At 41.5% G+C, this 14,774-nt stretch overlaps 1 protein-coding gene across 1 annotated transcript; it reads right to left on the reverse strand.

The window, feature by feature from the left end:
* Window positions 1-1,988: 1,988 nt before the first annotated feature.
* On the reverse strand, window positions 1,989-12,059 carry LOC121526344 (tetratricopeptide repeat protein 9A). The gene is made up of 3 exons (XM_041812899.1): window positions 11,468-12,059; window positions 5,719-5,901; window positions 1,989-2,811 (listed from the first exon to the last, which is right to left on the reverse strand). The coding sequence occupies exons 1-3, from the start codon at window positions 11,940-11,942 to the stop codon at window positions 2,729-2,731; spliced, it is 741 nt and encodes a 246-aa protein (XP_041668833.1). The 5' UTR covers window positions 11,943-12,059; the 3' UTR covers window positions 1,989-2,728.
* Between the last annotated feature and the right edge of the window lie 2,715 nt (window positions 12,060-14,774).

Raw genomic sequence — 14,774 nt, forward strand, 5'->3', positions numbered from 1 at the left:
TATCCCTTGATCACTATCCCTATCCTTTCATTCCTCAATCACTACTCCTACTCTCATCCTTGCATCCCCTAATCTCTTGACCCTTATATCCCCCCACCCCTACCCTTATCCCTAAATCTCTACAACCCTTTGTCCCTTGACCCCAACCCTTTGCACATATCCTTACATCACCTTGGCCTTCAACCAACCTGCTTCCCCGACCCTGATCAGTACATCAAATCCCTAACCCTCATCCTTACAACCCTTATTCCTCTTCCTTGCATCCCTAAATCTTATCCCTTAATTTCTTGCTACCTACCTTCTTCCCTTATCCTTGCATCTCTTCACCCTTTACCCTTACCCTCATCCTTATGCCCTTTCATGTCTTGGCCCCAACCTTTATCCCCCATTCCTACATCCCTTAATCCCTAAATGCCCACCCCCTTTTCTTATCCTTACATACCTCCATCATTCAACTCTTACCTTCATCCCTATGTTCCTGCATCTCTTGACTCATACAAACATCCCTACACTCCAATTCCCTATCCTGATCCGTGCACTCATCCCTAATCACCTACCTTCATCCTTACAACTCTTCATCCCTCATCCCTTGCTCTTTTGAACCATACCCTCTTCCACTATACAGTGCTTGCATCCCATTCATTCTTGCACCCTTACCCTAATCCCTACATTTCCTCTTCCCTTGACCTAAAACTTTAACATCATTCCTCAATGTCTTCATCTCTTGACACCAACCTTTATCCTTTATCCTTTATCCCTTTATCCCTCAACACCATCCCTCTTTCCTTATCCTTGCATACCTTTATACTTCAACCCTGACCCTAATCCCTGAATACCTTACCCTTGTCCTTATGCCCCTTCATCCCATGACCCCAAACTTTATCCTTTATCCATAGATCCTTTCATCCATTGACTCTAACCCTCTGACCTTATCCTTGTATCGCTTCATAACTAGACTCTTAACCTCATTTTCAATTTCTTTTTTTGACCCTGCCATCATCTACACCCTTTTAATCCCTAGCCCTCTTACCTTTGTCTCTATATTTCCTCATCTCTTTATCCCCAACTCCACCCTCATCCTTTAATCCTACATCCCTTGACCGCTACCATTATCCTCACCACTCTACATCCCTCAACCCCCACCATTTTCCTTATATCCATTGACCTCGCCCCACTCCCTCATCCTTGCATGCCATACATCCTTGTAACCTTATTCTCATCCCTCCATTCCCTCATCCCTTGACCCATAACCTCATTCTTTATCCATTCGCCCTCAACACAAACCCTCTTTCCCTATCCTTGTATCCCTTCACATCTAGAACCTTACCCTCATCTTTCATTTCCTTCTTCCTCCTCCTTCTTGACCCCTGCCATCATCCCTACACCCTTTTAATCCCTAGCCCATAACCTTTGTCTCTACGATTTCTCATCTCTTTATCACTTACCCCACCCTCATCCCAACACCCCTCATCTTTTAACCCTACATCCCTTGACCCCCACCACTATCCTCACAACTCTACATCCCTCATCCTCCACCCTTATCCCTATATCCCTTCATTCCTTGACCCGTACCCCTTTCCCTCATCCTTGCATCCCATTCATCCTTGTAACCTTACTCTTGTCCCTCCATTCCCTCATCCATTGACCCATAACCTCATCCTTAATCCATATATCCATTCATCCCTTGACACTAATCCTCTTTCCCTATCCTTGTATTACTTTACATCTAGACCCCTACCCTCATCTTTTATTTCCTTTTTCCCTTGACCCCATCACCATCTCTGCACCCTTTAATCCCTAGATCCCTTCCCTTAATCTCATTATCCCCAACCCTGCCCTCATCCCTACATCCCTCAACCTCTACCTTTACCCATCATCCCTTGACCCCTAACCCTAACCCATCCTTACATTCCTAGATGACTACCTTTATTTTTTTGTCTTTACAGCAGCACAACAAAAAAAGTACTTCAATCAATAGACACATTTATTACACTCATACCTTTACAGTAAACACACACTATTTGTCGATACAGAAATGTTGTGAATGAAGTGCTTCGTTTTGGCATCAATCCACACAAACAGCTTGCCTCCATTATATTTTTTGTATTTATATAAATTAGCATATTTACATTTTGTGATATGTCTCTTAAGTTCATACTGCAGCTTCTAAACACGTGCTCTTGATGTCTTCACCTCCACGTTTTGTAAAGTCTCACTCAGCACCTCAGATCTCACTGAGAGTATAAAAATGTTGATCTTTGTACTTTGAGGATAAAAGTGGTGACAGACGTGTAGGTGGCTGCATTTACTCAAAGCCATTCAAAGGACATCTTGTGCGAGGGCACATGCTAGATTGCAGTAACGCTGGACTTGCAGACATGCTGGATTCTCACTGAGGACCTTGTTGTTCCTGTCTCTATCACAAGTGTTAGCCTGTATGTGCAGTGTTTGGACTGGCAGTGCATCAGTTTGGTAGGGTTCAAAAATACTCAGGGGGGATTCATCCATGAATTTGGCAGTTTGAAGACAAAATAACAGTACACTTTCTCATAAAAATGCATCAAGCACACAATGATCAAGTTCAATCACATAACTGGCTGCTGTGCAAGGCAAAAGCAACAAAACTAACGTTCACACCGAGACCTGGGACTCGTGGTGTGTAAGGTCTGGGTTGCACACATTAGGGCAAGAAATTACGACGTCTTCAGAGTCATCAGACGGCGAGTGCTTATGTCGCTTCCTTCTTTTCCCTTTGGGCGTTCCGGCGAATCTTCATCTCTGTCAGCTGGATGTAGCGGATCACGTTGGTGTCTGGAAAACAAAGACAGGAAACGGCTGATTTATTTCCTGTTCAGGCAGGAAATGGTGCATCAATATGCTCGTAAATCTCCCATAACTGAGCACAGAGACGTGTGACATAGTTAAGAGAGGGCCAGGGCTTATTTTATGCTGCATGTTTTTGTTACATATGAGCGGGCATTTTTAAGCTTATCCTGTGTTCTTTCAGAAGACACACTTGTTTCATACAAAAAAAACACTTCTCAGAAACATACTGAGATTTCTTCTTAACATCCAAAATAATACAGTGCATGGTTGTCTCTTTCAAAACTTATATATTCTTGAAAACCCACTTTATCAGTATATTTGCTCAGATATTTGGGTATTTAGAGTATCCACCAACCTGCAAAATGCAAAATAAGTCGACTGAGCCCTTCATTTGTTGTCAGCTTCTTAGTAGCAAACCCAGGATGAGTTTATAGAGGCTAAAATAATAAAAGGGACCCTGCTGCATGCTGTGGGGTACCAGCCCAGAGATCTAGACAAGTTTGGCCCGCTTGGAAGGCAATGAAAAAGGCACTTTTTTGAATCTTGTCTACATGGAGGGCACCAAAGATGGTATTTTCAAATACTGTCAATAAAGACTAACCTTGCAAAGCAGATGGATATGCCTGTTTCCTTGTTTTTTAACTGGTGAATCCATCTTGCAAAGCTCCCGTCTGAACTGTTTGGGCCTGGTTAGAAAGTGACACGACTAATCAACGGCGTGGGGCAGTACTTTCAGGCGCGGCAGAGTCGTGACATAAACAAGCAGCAGCAAGAGGCCGGTGCAATTATGGCAGAGGAGCTCAGTGTGAATGCTGCTAAAGCACCAGTTTTATCAGAACTTGATGACATTTCTTTGTTAAAAGAAGAACAAAGAACAGCAGTGAGTTGTTTTCTTTCCATAAACGACAAAAGTCGAGTACTTACATGTCTATAGTCGCCATTTGCTTGGTACCATTCCTCGGTAGCTGCGCATGCGCAGCTTGATACATGTTTTGTTGCTCTGAATGGCACGTAGAGTTGTTTTTTTCAAATCCTCTGCCTTTTCCCAAATGTTTCCTATTGAAGCTTTCCCAGATGGATGTGTGAAACATATCCATTCGGCGTGTCAGGTTAAATAAAGACGGCACCAAAAGGGAAAATTTGACAAATTTCCCCACTAAGCAGGCATTTTATCAAAATTGGCCCATATTAGGGACACTAAAGAAGGTCATTTGTCAAATTTTGCCCATTTGGGGAACACCAAAGATGGCTGTTTGTACACTTTTTGCCCACTTCAATGGCTCATTATCATTTTTTTCAATATTGGGGGCAGGAATTAGGGCACTTTGTCAAATTTTGCCCATATTTTGGGCACCATAGAGGGCACTTTCTCAAAACTTGTTCATATTGAGGGCACTGTAGAGGGCCCTTTGTACAAATTTGGCCCACTCAAAAGGCAATTGACCAAAATTTGTCAATATTGGGGGCTTGAAAGAGGGCTCTTTGTCAAAATTTCTCAACAAAAAGGCATATTATTAAACGTTGTCAACACTGAGGGCACCAAAGAGGGCCCTTTGTCAAATTTTGCTCTCTGAAAGGGCAATTTATTAAATTTTCTCCATACTTAGGGCACCAATAGGGCAATTTGTTTAATTTGGCCACTTAAAAATCATTTTATTAAATTCTGACTGTATGACGGCACAAAAGAAGGCCCTTTGTTTAATTTTCTCCACTAATAAGGCATATTATCAAATTGTGTTGCTTTTGAGGGCACCAAAAAGGCCTCTTCGACAAATTTTGACTTCAAAAAAGGCCTTTTACAAAAATCTGTCATCATGAGGACAACAAAGAGGGCTCTTTGTTCAAATTTTGCCTTCTGAAGGGGTAAATTATCAAACTTTTTCCATACTGAGGGCACCAATTATGCCTTTTGTCACATTTTGCCCACTTAAAAATAATTTTATCAAATTTTGTCTGTACTGGGGGCACAAAAGTTGACACTTTATCAAATGCCCCTAGAAGGGCTTTTATCAAATGTTTTCCATTTGAGGGCAGCCAGACTGCCCACAAACCCCCACAAAGACCAATAGTGCAGCTTCTTTCTTAATACAGGAAATGTGACATTCCTTTCAGAATCTGATGGCCTTGTGACAGCAGCATACCTGCCCCTCACCTGGTGTCTCCTCCCCCGTCCACATGCTAACATTAGCATGCTAGTTTTTCTTAAAAATGTCTGAGCTGCTAGAGCTGGAGTCCTGTAGATTAGGAGAGCTCAGTAAGGAAACTCTACTTTCTTTGTCTGCAAAGAGCAGCAGAGTGAAGAGGCTGGACTTCATTTTTAACAGAAACATCCACAGTTGGAAAAAAAAACTGGTCCATGAGTGCCAAACTTTTTAAGCCTGACTGCTTCATCAACCTCGGGCAGTACAAGCCGGACTGGCTGCCAAACTCCTCTGAAAAGACGGGTCAGGACCAGCTGTTCATGGCAAATCTACTGACAGGGAAAGTGTAAGTGCTCTAAAGTACCAGTGTGCTTTATGCTTTATGTTTGGGCACAGGGTGCCAGCTAACAGTGTTAGCAAGGTTAGCAGCTGGCCTGCACACTAACTTTCTTTCTTTTGTGTGGTCAGATTAGCAACTTAAGCAATTTTCTATTGCAAACAAAAACAGCTGTCTCTAGTTTTCTCTGTGTGTTTTCTCAAAGGCATGACATTAAAGCCAATTTTCTGACAGTCCACTAATCACTTCATCAGTTAATTGTTTGATCACTGTTTTTAGATTCCTACGCAGACCACAAACAAGATTAACTTCAACCAATCAAATCAGATTGGCTCTGCGGTCTAATGAACCATCAGCACTGTAAATGAACCTGAGCGTGGAGGACAACAGACAAACCACAGTGAGAGTCTTGACCTGATGGTTCCTGTTTGTGTGACTCCTTCAGGTAGTACAGCGCCTTCTGGAAGTCTCCAAGGTGGTAATACGCCACGCCGGAGCGGTACAGAGCCTTGAAGTTCTTTCCCTCCTTGTGAAGCACTTTCAGGCAGTACTCCTTCACCCGCTCGTAGTTGACCAGCTCCATTTGTAACAAGCAGGCTGGAGAGAAGAGGGAGAAAAGAGAGTGAACGTACACAGCAGGAAACACTGCTTAGATGTGGTTCTAAGACGGATACGCTGTCATGGTAGCGGTATCTTAGACCTTAATATCATACCAGTAAAAATCAAACAATATTAACACTTGTATTGAAATTACTGTAACAAAAACAGAAATCCTGGTCACTCAATAGTGGATATTTTCTTTTTTATAATTACCAAAAAATGGAAGCACACTCCTGCACAATTTCTATTTGCTTAAACATGTTAGCAGACATGCTTCTGCACAATTTAGGCAATGTGCAATTAGATTCAGTACATTTTGGTACTGAAACTTAATCTTTGAAACTGTTTTTAAATAGTAAATATCAAAAAGTGACACAGAATCTAAAATTCTATTGTAGAGAAAGGTTACTTTGACTGTTTCATTACTGAGTGAACAGTTTCTGTACATCACAATGATGAGTCTCAGCTCAGCTTTATTTGTGTAGTACCTTTTAGGGCTGGGCAATTAATCCCAAATTAGCTAAAATTGAATTATGGCCTACTGTAACTTACAAATCGCAGAAGTTGAAATATTTCATCAACTTGAAATGTGTCAAAATAGCATCTGATGAAGGCTACATGTCAAAACGCGTCGGTCTAATAAAGTTGTTCTCTAAACTACCAAGTGTTGCTGGAGATTTCTGTTCTCTTTAAGACTGTCTTCATCCTCCATGCACTGTGGAAGTTGGAGAAGTTGTGCCAGAGTTACCAATTTCACCTGCAATGGACAAAACATCTGTTCTTGCAGGAAAAAAAACTTTGCCAGTCCTGGCCGGCTGTGCTGAAAATAGAACAGCGTCATAGACTGCTGTGGCATGGTGTGTATAGCTGCTGCAGGTGTGGGTCTGTACATAGAAAATAATGGGGGCAGGCGTTTGGACGCATGCCGGACAGCCCCAGTGGGTTTAAACTCCTTGAAGACTCTGATTGTTGAAGTTTTGAAAGTGGAATTCTTTCCCATTCTTGCAGGATGTACATCTTTTTTATTCAAGATTATTTCAGGGGCTTTTTGCGTTTATTTGATAGGACAAGAAATGTTGGGAGAGAGAAAGGGGAAAGACATGTACCAAACATGCACCAGCAGTGCACTGAGGACCATAACCCCAGTCTTTCCTGTTCTACCTTAAGTCTCTCAACAATGTACAGTTTCTGACATTGCAGGTTGTGCTTCATAAAGCCCTGTTGTCCCATTTTGTCTTAACTTCAATGGCAAGTGCAGTAAAATGTGTGAGCTGGCAATGGTTGTCTTCCTGAGCCCATGCTGTTACAGAGTGATGCCAGTTTTTAATGCAGTGCTGCCTGAAGGGGTCGAAGGTCACATACATTCACCGTCAGTTTCTGCCTTGTCCCTTTAACCCTTAGAGCTTACAGATATTTTTCCACCATCATGTCTGGACTTTTTGACTTAAAAAATTTGTAAAACATCAACCATGGGTGCTCAGTCAAGCTCTATACACCCTTTTTTCAGGACAACCTAGGCTTTAAAGGGATACTTCAACATTTTGGCAAATTCGTCCATTGCCATAATTCCTATAGTCTTAGTAATAGGTTCATTACCTTTTGTTGTCGGTGCAAGCTATTTTTAGATCGCCGCTGCCGAGTTCGAACCTGCTGTGCCAACTCAATGTAAGCAGACGGTATTCTGGCTTTCCCTCATCAAACTCATCAAATATACAATCCAACAACTCCAAAACGCTCACGTGGACAAGCTGTGACCTAATCATGGAACATTATGAGACGGAGATGTTTTAAAGCTAAATGCAAAGCCGGGACTACACTCCAGACATGCTGCACTGTGTCACTCCGCCCAGTGGTTTACTCAATAAATAGTTCAGAGTATTTGCTTCATGCGTCGTAATGTTACATAATTATGCGTTATTATTTCATAGCGTGGTGAATGTGCAGGTCACAACTTGTCCATGAGAGTGTTTTGGAGTTGTTGGATTGTATATTTGATGAGTTTGATGAGGGAAAGCTGGAATACTGTCTGCTTACATTGAGTTGGCACAGCAGGTCCGAACTCAGACGGCGATCTAAAAATAGCTTGCACCGACAACAATTTCTAAGACTATAGGGATTATGGCAATGGACGAATTTTCCAAAATGTTGAAGTATCCCTTTAAAGCCCAGGTTGTCCTGAAAAAAGGGTGTATAGAGCTTGACTGTGCACCCATGGTTGATGTTTTACAAATTTTTTAAGTCAAAAAGTCCAGACGTGATGGTGGAAAAATATCTGTAAGCTCTAAGGGTCTCTGAATTCTCTGAATCTTTTGATGATGTCCTGGATTGTAGATGGTGAAATCTTCCTTGCAGTTGCACACTGAGAAACATTGCTTATAGAGTGTTGGACGGTTTGCCCACACAATCTTTCACAAAGTGGTCAAGCACAAGTTTCATGTGATAATGTGGGCTATGTTTCATTTTATCTTTAGACTTTGCAGTGGGCAGATTAAAAACAACCCACGGGCCACAGTTTGGACATCCCTGATGTTTCTAGTACTCACTGGCTTTAGAGTTTTGGATGGAGAATAAATGATCCATAACAGAGCACATTCTAAGATAGACATATTTAATATCTAACATAGATAATCCATAATAAGGTTAGGGTGAGGGTTAACCCTAAAAGTACTGTGTCTGTGTGGATTTGGGTGGCCTGCTGGCTGGTGACAACATGCGACAATGTGCCGTTGTTTTCAACAATAAAAGACAATTCATGAAAAAAATGACAACCTCAACAATGTCTGTATCCTGTTAAAATAGGGCAGATTCTTTGAGAGGGGTCTGGCTTCAGACCCTACATTTCAGACGGCCCATCTTGCGGACCATTCATACAAGACAATGTCTCTGTCAGAACGGAAATACACACTAAAAAATTAGAAATAAAAATAGATTAAATTTCAGGTTAGGGTTAAGGTAAGAGTAAACACTCTATAAAAGTTCTCTGACATAACAAACATCACTTATGTAGCTCTGTTAGCTGTTTTGAACTTTTTGAACTAACAATTTTACTTTTCTCAGATTGTGAGTGTTTAAACTTATCTTATCTATTTTATTACTGGTGAAACAAGGTTGACGGTATATGGTTACAAAGGTGACCCTGTTGGGCCCCCAGGTAAGTCCTGAATCCAGAATCCAGCCCTTTCTGTGATTGAGTTTGACATCCCTGATTTAAGTGGTGAAAGGTGGCAAAAATGGGGGGGAAAGGAGCAAAAAAAAGGCAGAAAATTGAACAGACTGGGTGAAAAGTGGCAAAAATGGGTGGGGAAAGGTGGGGAAAATGAGGAAAAACCAGCAAAGAGTAGCAAAATGTAAAAAAAAAAAAAAAAGTGGCATTTTATGTCAAAGGGTAGCTTAAATGGTTGAGAAGTGGCAAAAATTGCAAAGAAACAGGCAAAAAATGAGCAAAAATCAGGTTAAAGCGTCAAAAATTTGCAAAAATGGGCAAAAAAAGGGTGAAAAGGAGGAAAATGGGCATAAAAACTGCACTAACTGGGTGAAAAGTGGCAAAAATTGGGAAAAAAAAGTGGCAAAAAATGGGTGAGAAGTAAAACAAAAATGAGCTACAGGTGGCAAAAATGGTAAGAAGCAGCAAAATGTGGCAAAATGAGTGAAAAGTGACTGAAATTGGCCAAAATCAACAGAAAGGTGGGGAAAAACCAGCAAAGAGTAGCAAAGTGTAAAAAAAAAAGTGGTATTTAATGGCAAAAGGCAGCTTAAATGGGCGAAAAGTGGCAAAAATTTGTAAAAAAAAAAAAAAGTGGCAAAAAATCACAAAAATCAGGTTTAAAGTGTCAAAAATGCTCAAAAAAGTGGCAAAAAATGGGTGAAAGGAGCAGAGTGGGCATAAAATTGCACAAACTGGATGAAAAGTAGCAAAAATTGGAAGAATAAGTGGCAAAAAAATGGGTGAGAAGTGAATAAAAAATTAGTTACAGGTGGCAAAAATGGTCAAGAAGCAACGAAACATGGCAAAATGAGTGAAAAGTGACTGAAATTGGCAAAAATCAACAGTAAGGTGGGGAAAAATGGGGAAAAAACAGCAAAGAATAGCAAAATGTAAAAAAGGTGGCATTTAATGGCAAAAGGCAGCCTAAATGCTTGAAAAGTGGCAAAAAGATTTCAAAAAAGAGACAAAGAAATTGGCAAAAATCAGGTTAAAAGTGGCAAAAAGGGGTGAAAAGGAGCAAAATATGCATTAAATTGCACAAACTGGGTGAAAAGTGGCAAAAACGGGGAGAATAAGTTGCAAAAAATTGGTCAGAAGTAAATAAAAAATGAGTTTCACCTGGGAAAAATGGTCAAGAAGCAGGAAAACATGGCAAAATGAGTGAAAAATGACTGAAATTGGCCTAAATCAACAGAAAGGTGGGGGGAATGGAGAAAAACCAGCAAAGAGTAGCAAAATGAAAAAAAAAGTGGCATTTAATGGCAAAGGCAGCTTAAATGGGCGAAAAGTGGCCAAAAAAATTGCAAAAAAGAGGCAAAAAATGCAAAAATCAGGTTAAAAGTGTCAAAAATGGGATCAAGGCTGTAAAAACTGAGGAAAACTGGTTAAAAAAAAAAGGAAAAGAGAGGCAAAAATCAAGATTGACAATTAGGCTTAAGCCTGCTGTATTAATGTGGGAAACAAATTGATTTAAGTGACCTGCAATGGATAATTTCTGAGGTCAAAGTTTCTCTTTTTCAAGGTTTTATGAAGGAATAATATTTCAGATTAAGACATAAAAGAGCCACAAACCATCACAAAAGAGCCAGGTGTTATCACTGCTATGGAGTAATGTCAGCTAAAGAAAACCATAACTCAGTGCCAGTGCCACAGGCTGATCGCCTTCCTGAGATGCAGCATTGATGCAGTTATTCATGCAAAAGGAGCCTAAACCTAAATCACTGTACTTTTCATAAGGTGGACATTTCTGAATCATACATCTTTTTTTTCATTCTTATGTAATAGTCTGATATTATGAAACATGAGATTTTTTATTTTCATGATCTGTCAGCTGAAATCATTAAGATTTAAACAGAGAAGGCTTGAAATATTCATCTTTATGGGCTGCAGATGGCCCAGTGGTGAGGTCACGCCCCATTAGCAGGTGGCCAGGTTCAACTCTGACCTCCGGTTCCTTTTCCCACTCTCTCATCCTTGTGTCTACTGTCCTGTCTCTAGATAAAGCCACTGAAAGATTAAAAAATAACTCTAGTGAGTACAGAGTATCTGAAAGTTTCACTTTTTAGTAAATGTACGGTTATAAACGTGGACTTTTCCACATATGCAGGTTTGCTGAGGTGCACCCATATGTAAGAGGTTTTCTATGGAGTAAATACATCTGTAGCGCGATTATGGAGCGAATCTGAAGAGAAAGTGAAGCAGATAGTGGGGTAAGCCTGGGAATGACTCATTCTCGTTATGAATCATTCATGAGCTCTGGAGTAGTCCCAGAATCTTTCTGTGCTGACAGGAGAGCAGATAAGTGTAGTGTGTATCTGTGTGGGTGTGGGTCTGTGTGTAGAAATGAGGGGAAATTACCAGCCAGGCTGTTGTAACACTCCAGCTCTGCGTTCTCCATGGCTCCTTTCTGCTCGTCTGTCAGCGTGCTGGACTTGCTGATGGTCGGTAGGAGGGGGGACGAGGACGGCTTAGAGCCGGTGTCCGGATCCCCCAGCACCCTGCACAGCCCCTTAATCTCCAGCAGAGCGCGGTGGTACTTGCCGATCGCCTCTCGGTACTTCTTATCCTTGTAGCACTGGGTACCCTGGCTCTTGAAGTCCAGAGCCCGCCTCACGACGTCGGCCGGCTCGTTGTGCGATGGTTGTTTGAGCATGGACCCTCCATGATGCCTCTGCTGCTGGTATCTGGCATCTTTGGTCCGGCTGCTGCCGCTGCTGCTGTGTGGAGGCTGAGCGCACGGCTGGAGGAGCCTGGGGGAGCCGCCGCCGCTGTCACCGAGGCTCCCTCTGCCTCCGTCCACCCTGCCGTCGTGCCCGGCCTGGACCACGCTCATGTTCGCCGTTATTTGATAAAACCTACCCTTTCGCCCGGCCGTAAATTAGCGAAGCCTCCTTCACTGCATCCTTCTAGCCGTATTCAGCGGCGTCCTCGCCTCAGTGTCGCAGCTACGTCTCTCTCTCTCTCTCTCTCTCTCTCTGTGCGCTCCTCACTGCTGCCTGTCCTCCTATTTTTCCTCTCCGACGAGCCGATTGGTGGATAAATGCAAGGCCAGCGGTCCCATGGGGGTCCACCAGCAGGAAGAGGAGAGGTTTGATTTCATCACCAGTTTATCTGGGGATAATTTCATTAGCTGATCATTTTAAAGCCAGAGTGCACTGGCAGTGCTTTCGTTGATGACGATCTAGCTGATGCACATCATACAAACGCTAAAAGAAATACTTAAAAATAAATACTCACATTTTAAATTCATGTTCCAATGTTTCAGGACCAATAACTGTACCACGCTTTTTTTCTAACAACATAGGAATACATTGAAAGCTGAACGATATTATCCTGACACATGGATGGGAAAGCTTCTATATGAAACTTTGAGAAAAGGCAGAGGCTTTGAAAAAACTCGGAGTGTGATTGGATGAACGTTCTGTCTGTCACATCTCTATGAGCCAATCAGAGCAACAAGATCAAGCTGCACAGCTACCGAGGAATAACGCGAAACATGGCGACTATAGAGTGGTGCAGGAATGAGTCCTAAAACGCGAAGTAAGTTAGCATTTTAGCACTTCCGGTTCCTTCGTCTGAAAGTCTTTGGGAATTTTGAATGCGTTTTTGGTTAAATGCCTAAAATAAGGTCTGTGGTGAACACAAGTTCAAGAGAGTTTAACGTTTTATCCTACGACATAAAATACATCTGTAACGTGCCCCACCTTTGAATTGTGTATCTCTTCACGTCTTAATAAAGGCGGTTGCTAAAGGAAAGACAACAAGGACCACATACGTCATCATCCGAAGTGCGGCAACTGAGCCGTTCAGTTGTATCCGCGTGTGATGACGTAAATTCAGTCCAATTGTGTTGTAGTTCAATATAGCATGGCGTTAGCTTTTCACTCTCGCCAGATTAACAAACCAGTAATGATGCTTATAGTATCATTTTGTGAAGATTATCTTTATGAACAAAACATGTAAGTTTCATGAACTTTTATTGAACACAGAGCTTATTTTAATCCAAAAACCCATTGATAAATCTCAGAGGCTCGGCGCTGAGGGAACCCATGCCACGCTAACTTCTGGGTTTGCCTACAAAACTACATCACAACTGCACCACTCTATGGAAATGTCAGTACTCTGCTTTTGTTGTTTTTGAAAAGAAAACAACTCACTGCTGTTCCTTGTTCTTCTTTTAACCAAGTAATGTCAAGTTCTGATAAAACTGGCGCTTTAGCAGCATCCACGCTAAGCTCTTCCGCCATTATTGCATCGGCCTCTTGCTGCTGCTTGTTGAAAGTACTGCCCCTCACTGCTGATTGGTCCTGCCACTTTCTAACCGGGCCCAGACAGTTCAGATGGGAGCTTAACAAGATGGATTTGCCAGTGAAAAACAAGGAAACGTTTGGGCGTATCCATCTGCTTTGCAAGGTTAGAATGACATTGCTTCCTTTGCTGTCTTTCTCTTAACTGATAGCTTACTCTTACTCTTCTTGGAAGGCTTTACACAAGATTTTGGTGTGTTTTTGTGGGAATTTCTGCCCATTCATTCCTTAAACCAGGGGTGTCAAAGCCAAGGCCCGAGGGCCAAATCCAGGCCGTGGAATGGTTTTTAGATCATCTCATATTTCTGTTCTCTGTGGCCCACCAGTGTGAGGTCTGCAGATTTACTCCTGTATGAAAATGTAAACTTAACCTTGATTATTTAAAAAAACTTTGTTAAGCCATAAAAACCTGAAAAGAAAAGAGTAAGCAAAATTAGATAACAAGTCTGAATATTGCATTTCAAGAATATGACTCAAACTTATGATTTTGTCTGATTAGTTCAAACTTTGACCTGTTGAACTCACTTTACATGTCATGTTTTCATCTTTTGGATTCACAATTTTAAATTTTAAGTCATATTTTGACCTTTTCAACTCATTATTTTGGCTTTTTAATCCCATATTTTGACTTTGAAACTCATGATTTCTTTTTTTTCATATTTTGACATTTTAAATTTGTAATTTTGACTTTTTAATATCATCTTTTAACTTTTGAGATTCATAATTTTAAATTTAAGTCATATTTTTAACTTTTTAAGTCATTATTTTGAATTTTTGCTCATATTTTAACACTTTCAACCCCTAACTGTGGCTTTTTAATCCCATATTTGACTTAAAAACTCATGATTTCATGAGAAATCGTGATCAACGTACTGTGAGGAAACTTGTGGCTGATTCAGAGCACAGATGGGTTCATGCAGATAAAGACATAATGAGGAAGGTTTCTGACAGACATATTCATCAGATTAAGAGAGCAGCTGCTAAAATGTAATTACAAAGCAGCAAACAGGTATTTGAAGCTGCTGGTGCATCTGGAGTCCCACCAACCTCAAGGTGTAGGATCCTCCAGAGGCTTGCAGTCGTGCATAAACCTACTATTCAGCGACCCCTAATGCTCACAAGCAGAAATGGCTGCAGTGGGCCCAGAAATACATGAAGACTCATTTTCAAACAGTCTTGTTTACTGATGAGTGCTGTGCAACCCTGGATGGTCCAGATGGAGGAGTGGTGGATGGTTGGTGGATGGCCACCATGTCCCAATAAGGCTATGATGTCAGCAAGGAGGGGGCGGAGTCATGTTTTGGGCCGGATTCATGACGAGAGAACAGGTAGGCCTCTTTAGGGTCCCTGGAGGTGTG

This window comes from Cheilinus undulatus, linkage group 18 (genome assembly GCF_018320785.1).
Source record: "Cheilinus undulatus linkage group 18, ASM1832078v1, whole genome shotgun sequence".
NCBI classification, from domain to species: Eukaryota; Metazoa; Chordata; class Actinopteri; order Labriformes; family Labridae; genus Cheilinus; species Cheilinus undulatus.

What these genes read in the sequence shown, in the direction of transcription:
- LOC121526344 (XM_041812899.1), bottom strand. Translation starts at nt 11,942, where the DNA reads ATGAGCGTGGTCCAGGCCGGGCACGACGGCAGGGTGGACGGAGGCAGA. An exon ending in GTGTTACAACAGCCTGGCTG is followed by an intron (nt 5,902 to 11,467) that starts GTAATTTCCCCT and finishes TCTTCTCTCCAG; the next exon opens with CCTGCTTGTTACAAATGGAG. An exon ending in ACACAAACAGGAACCATCAG is followed by an intron (nt 2,812 to 5,718) that starts GTCAAGACTCTC and finishes TTTGTTTTCCAG; the next exon opens with ACACCAACGTGATCCGCTAC.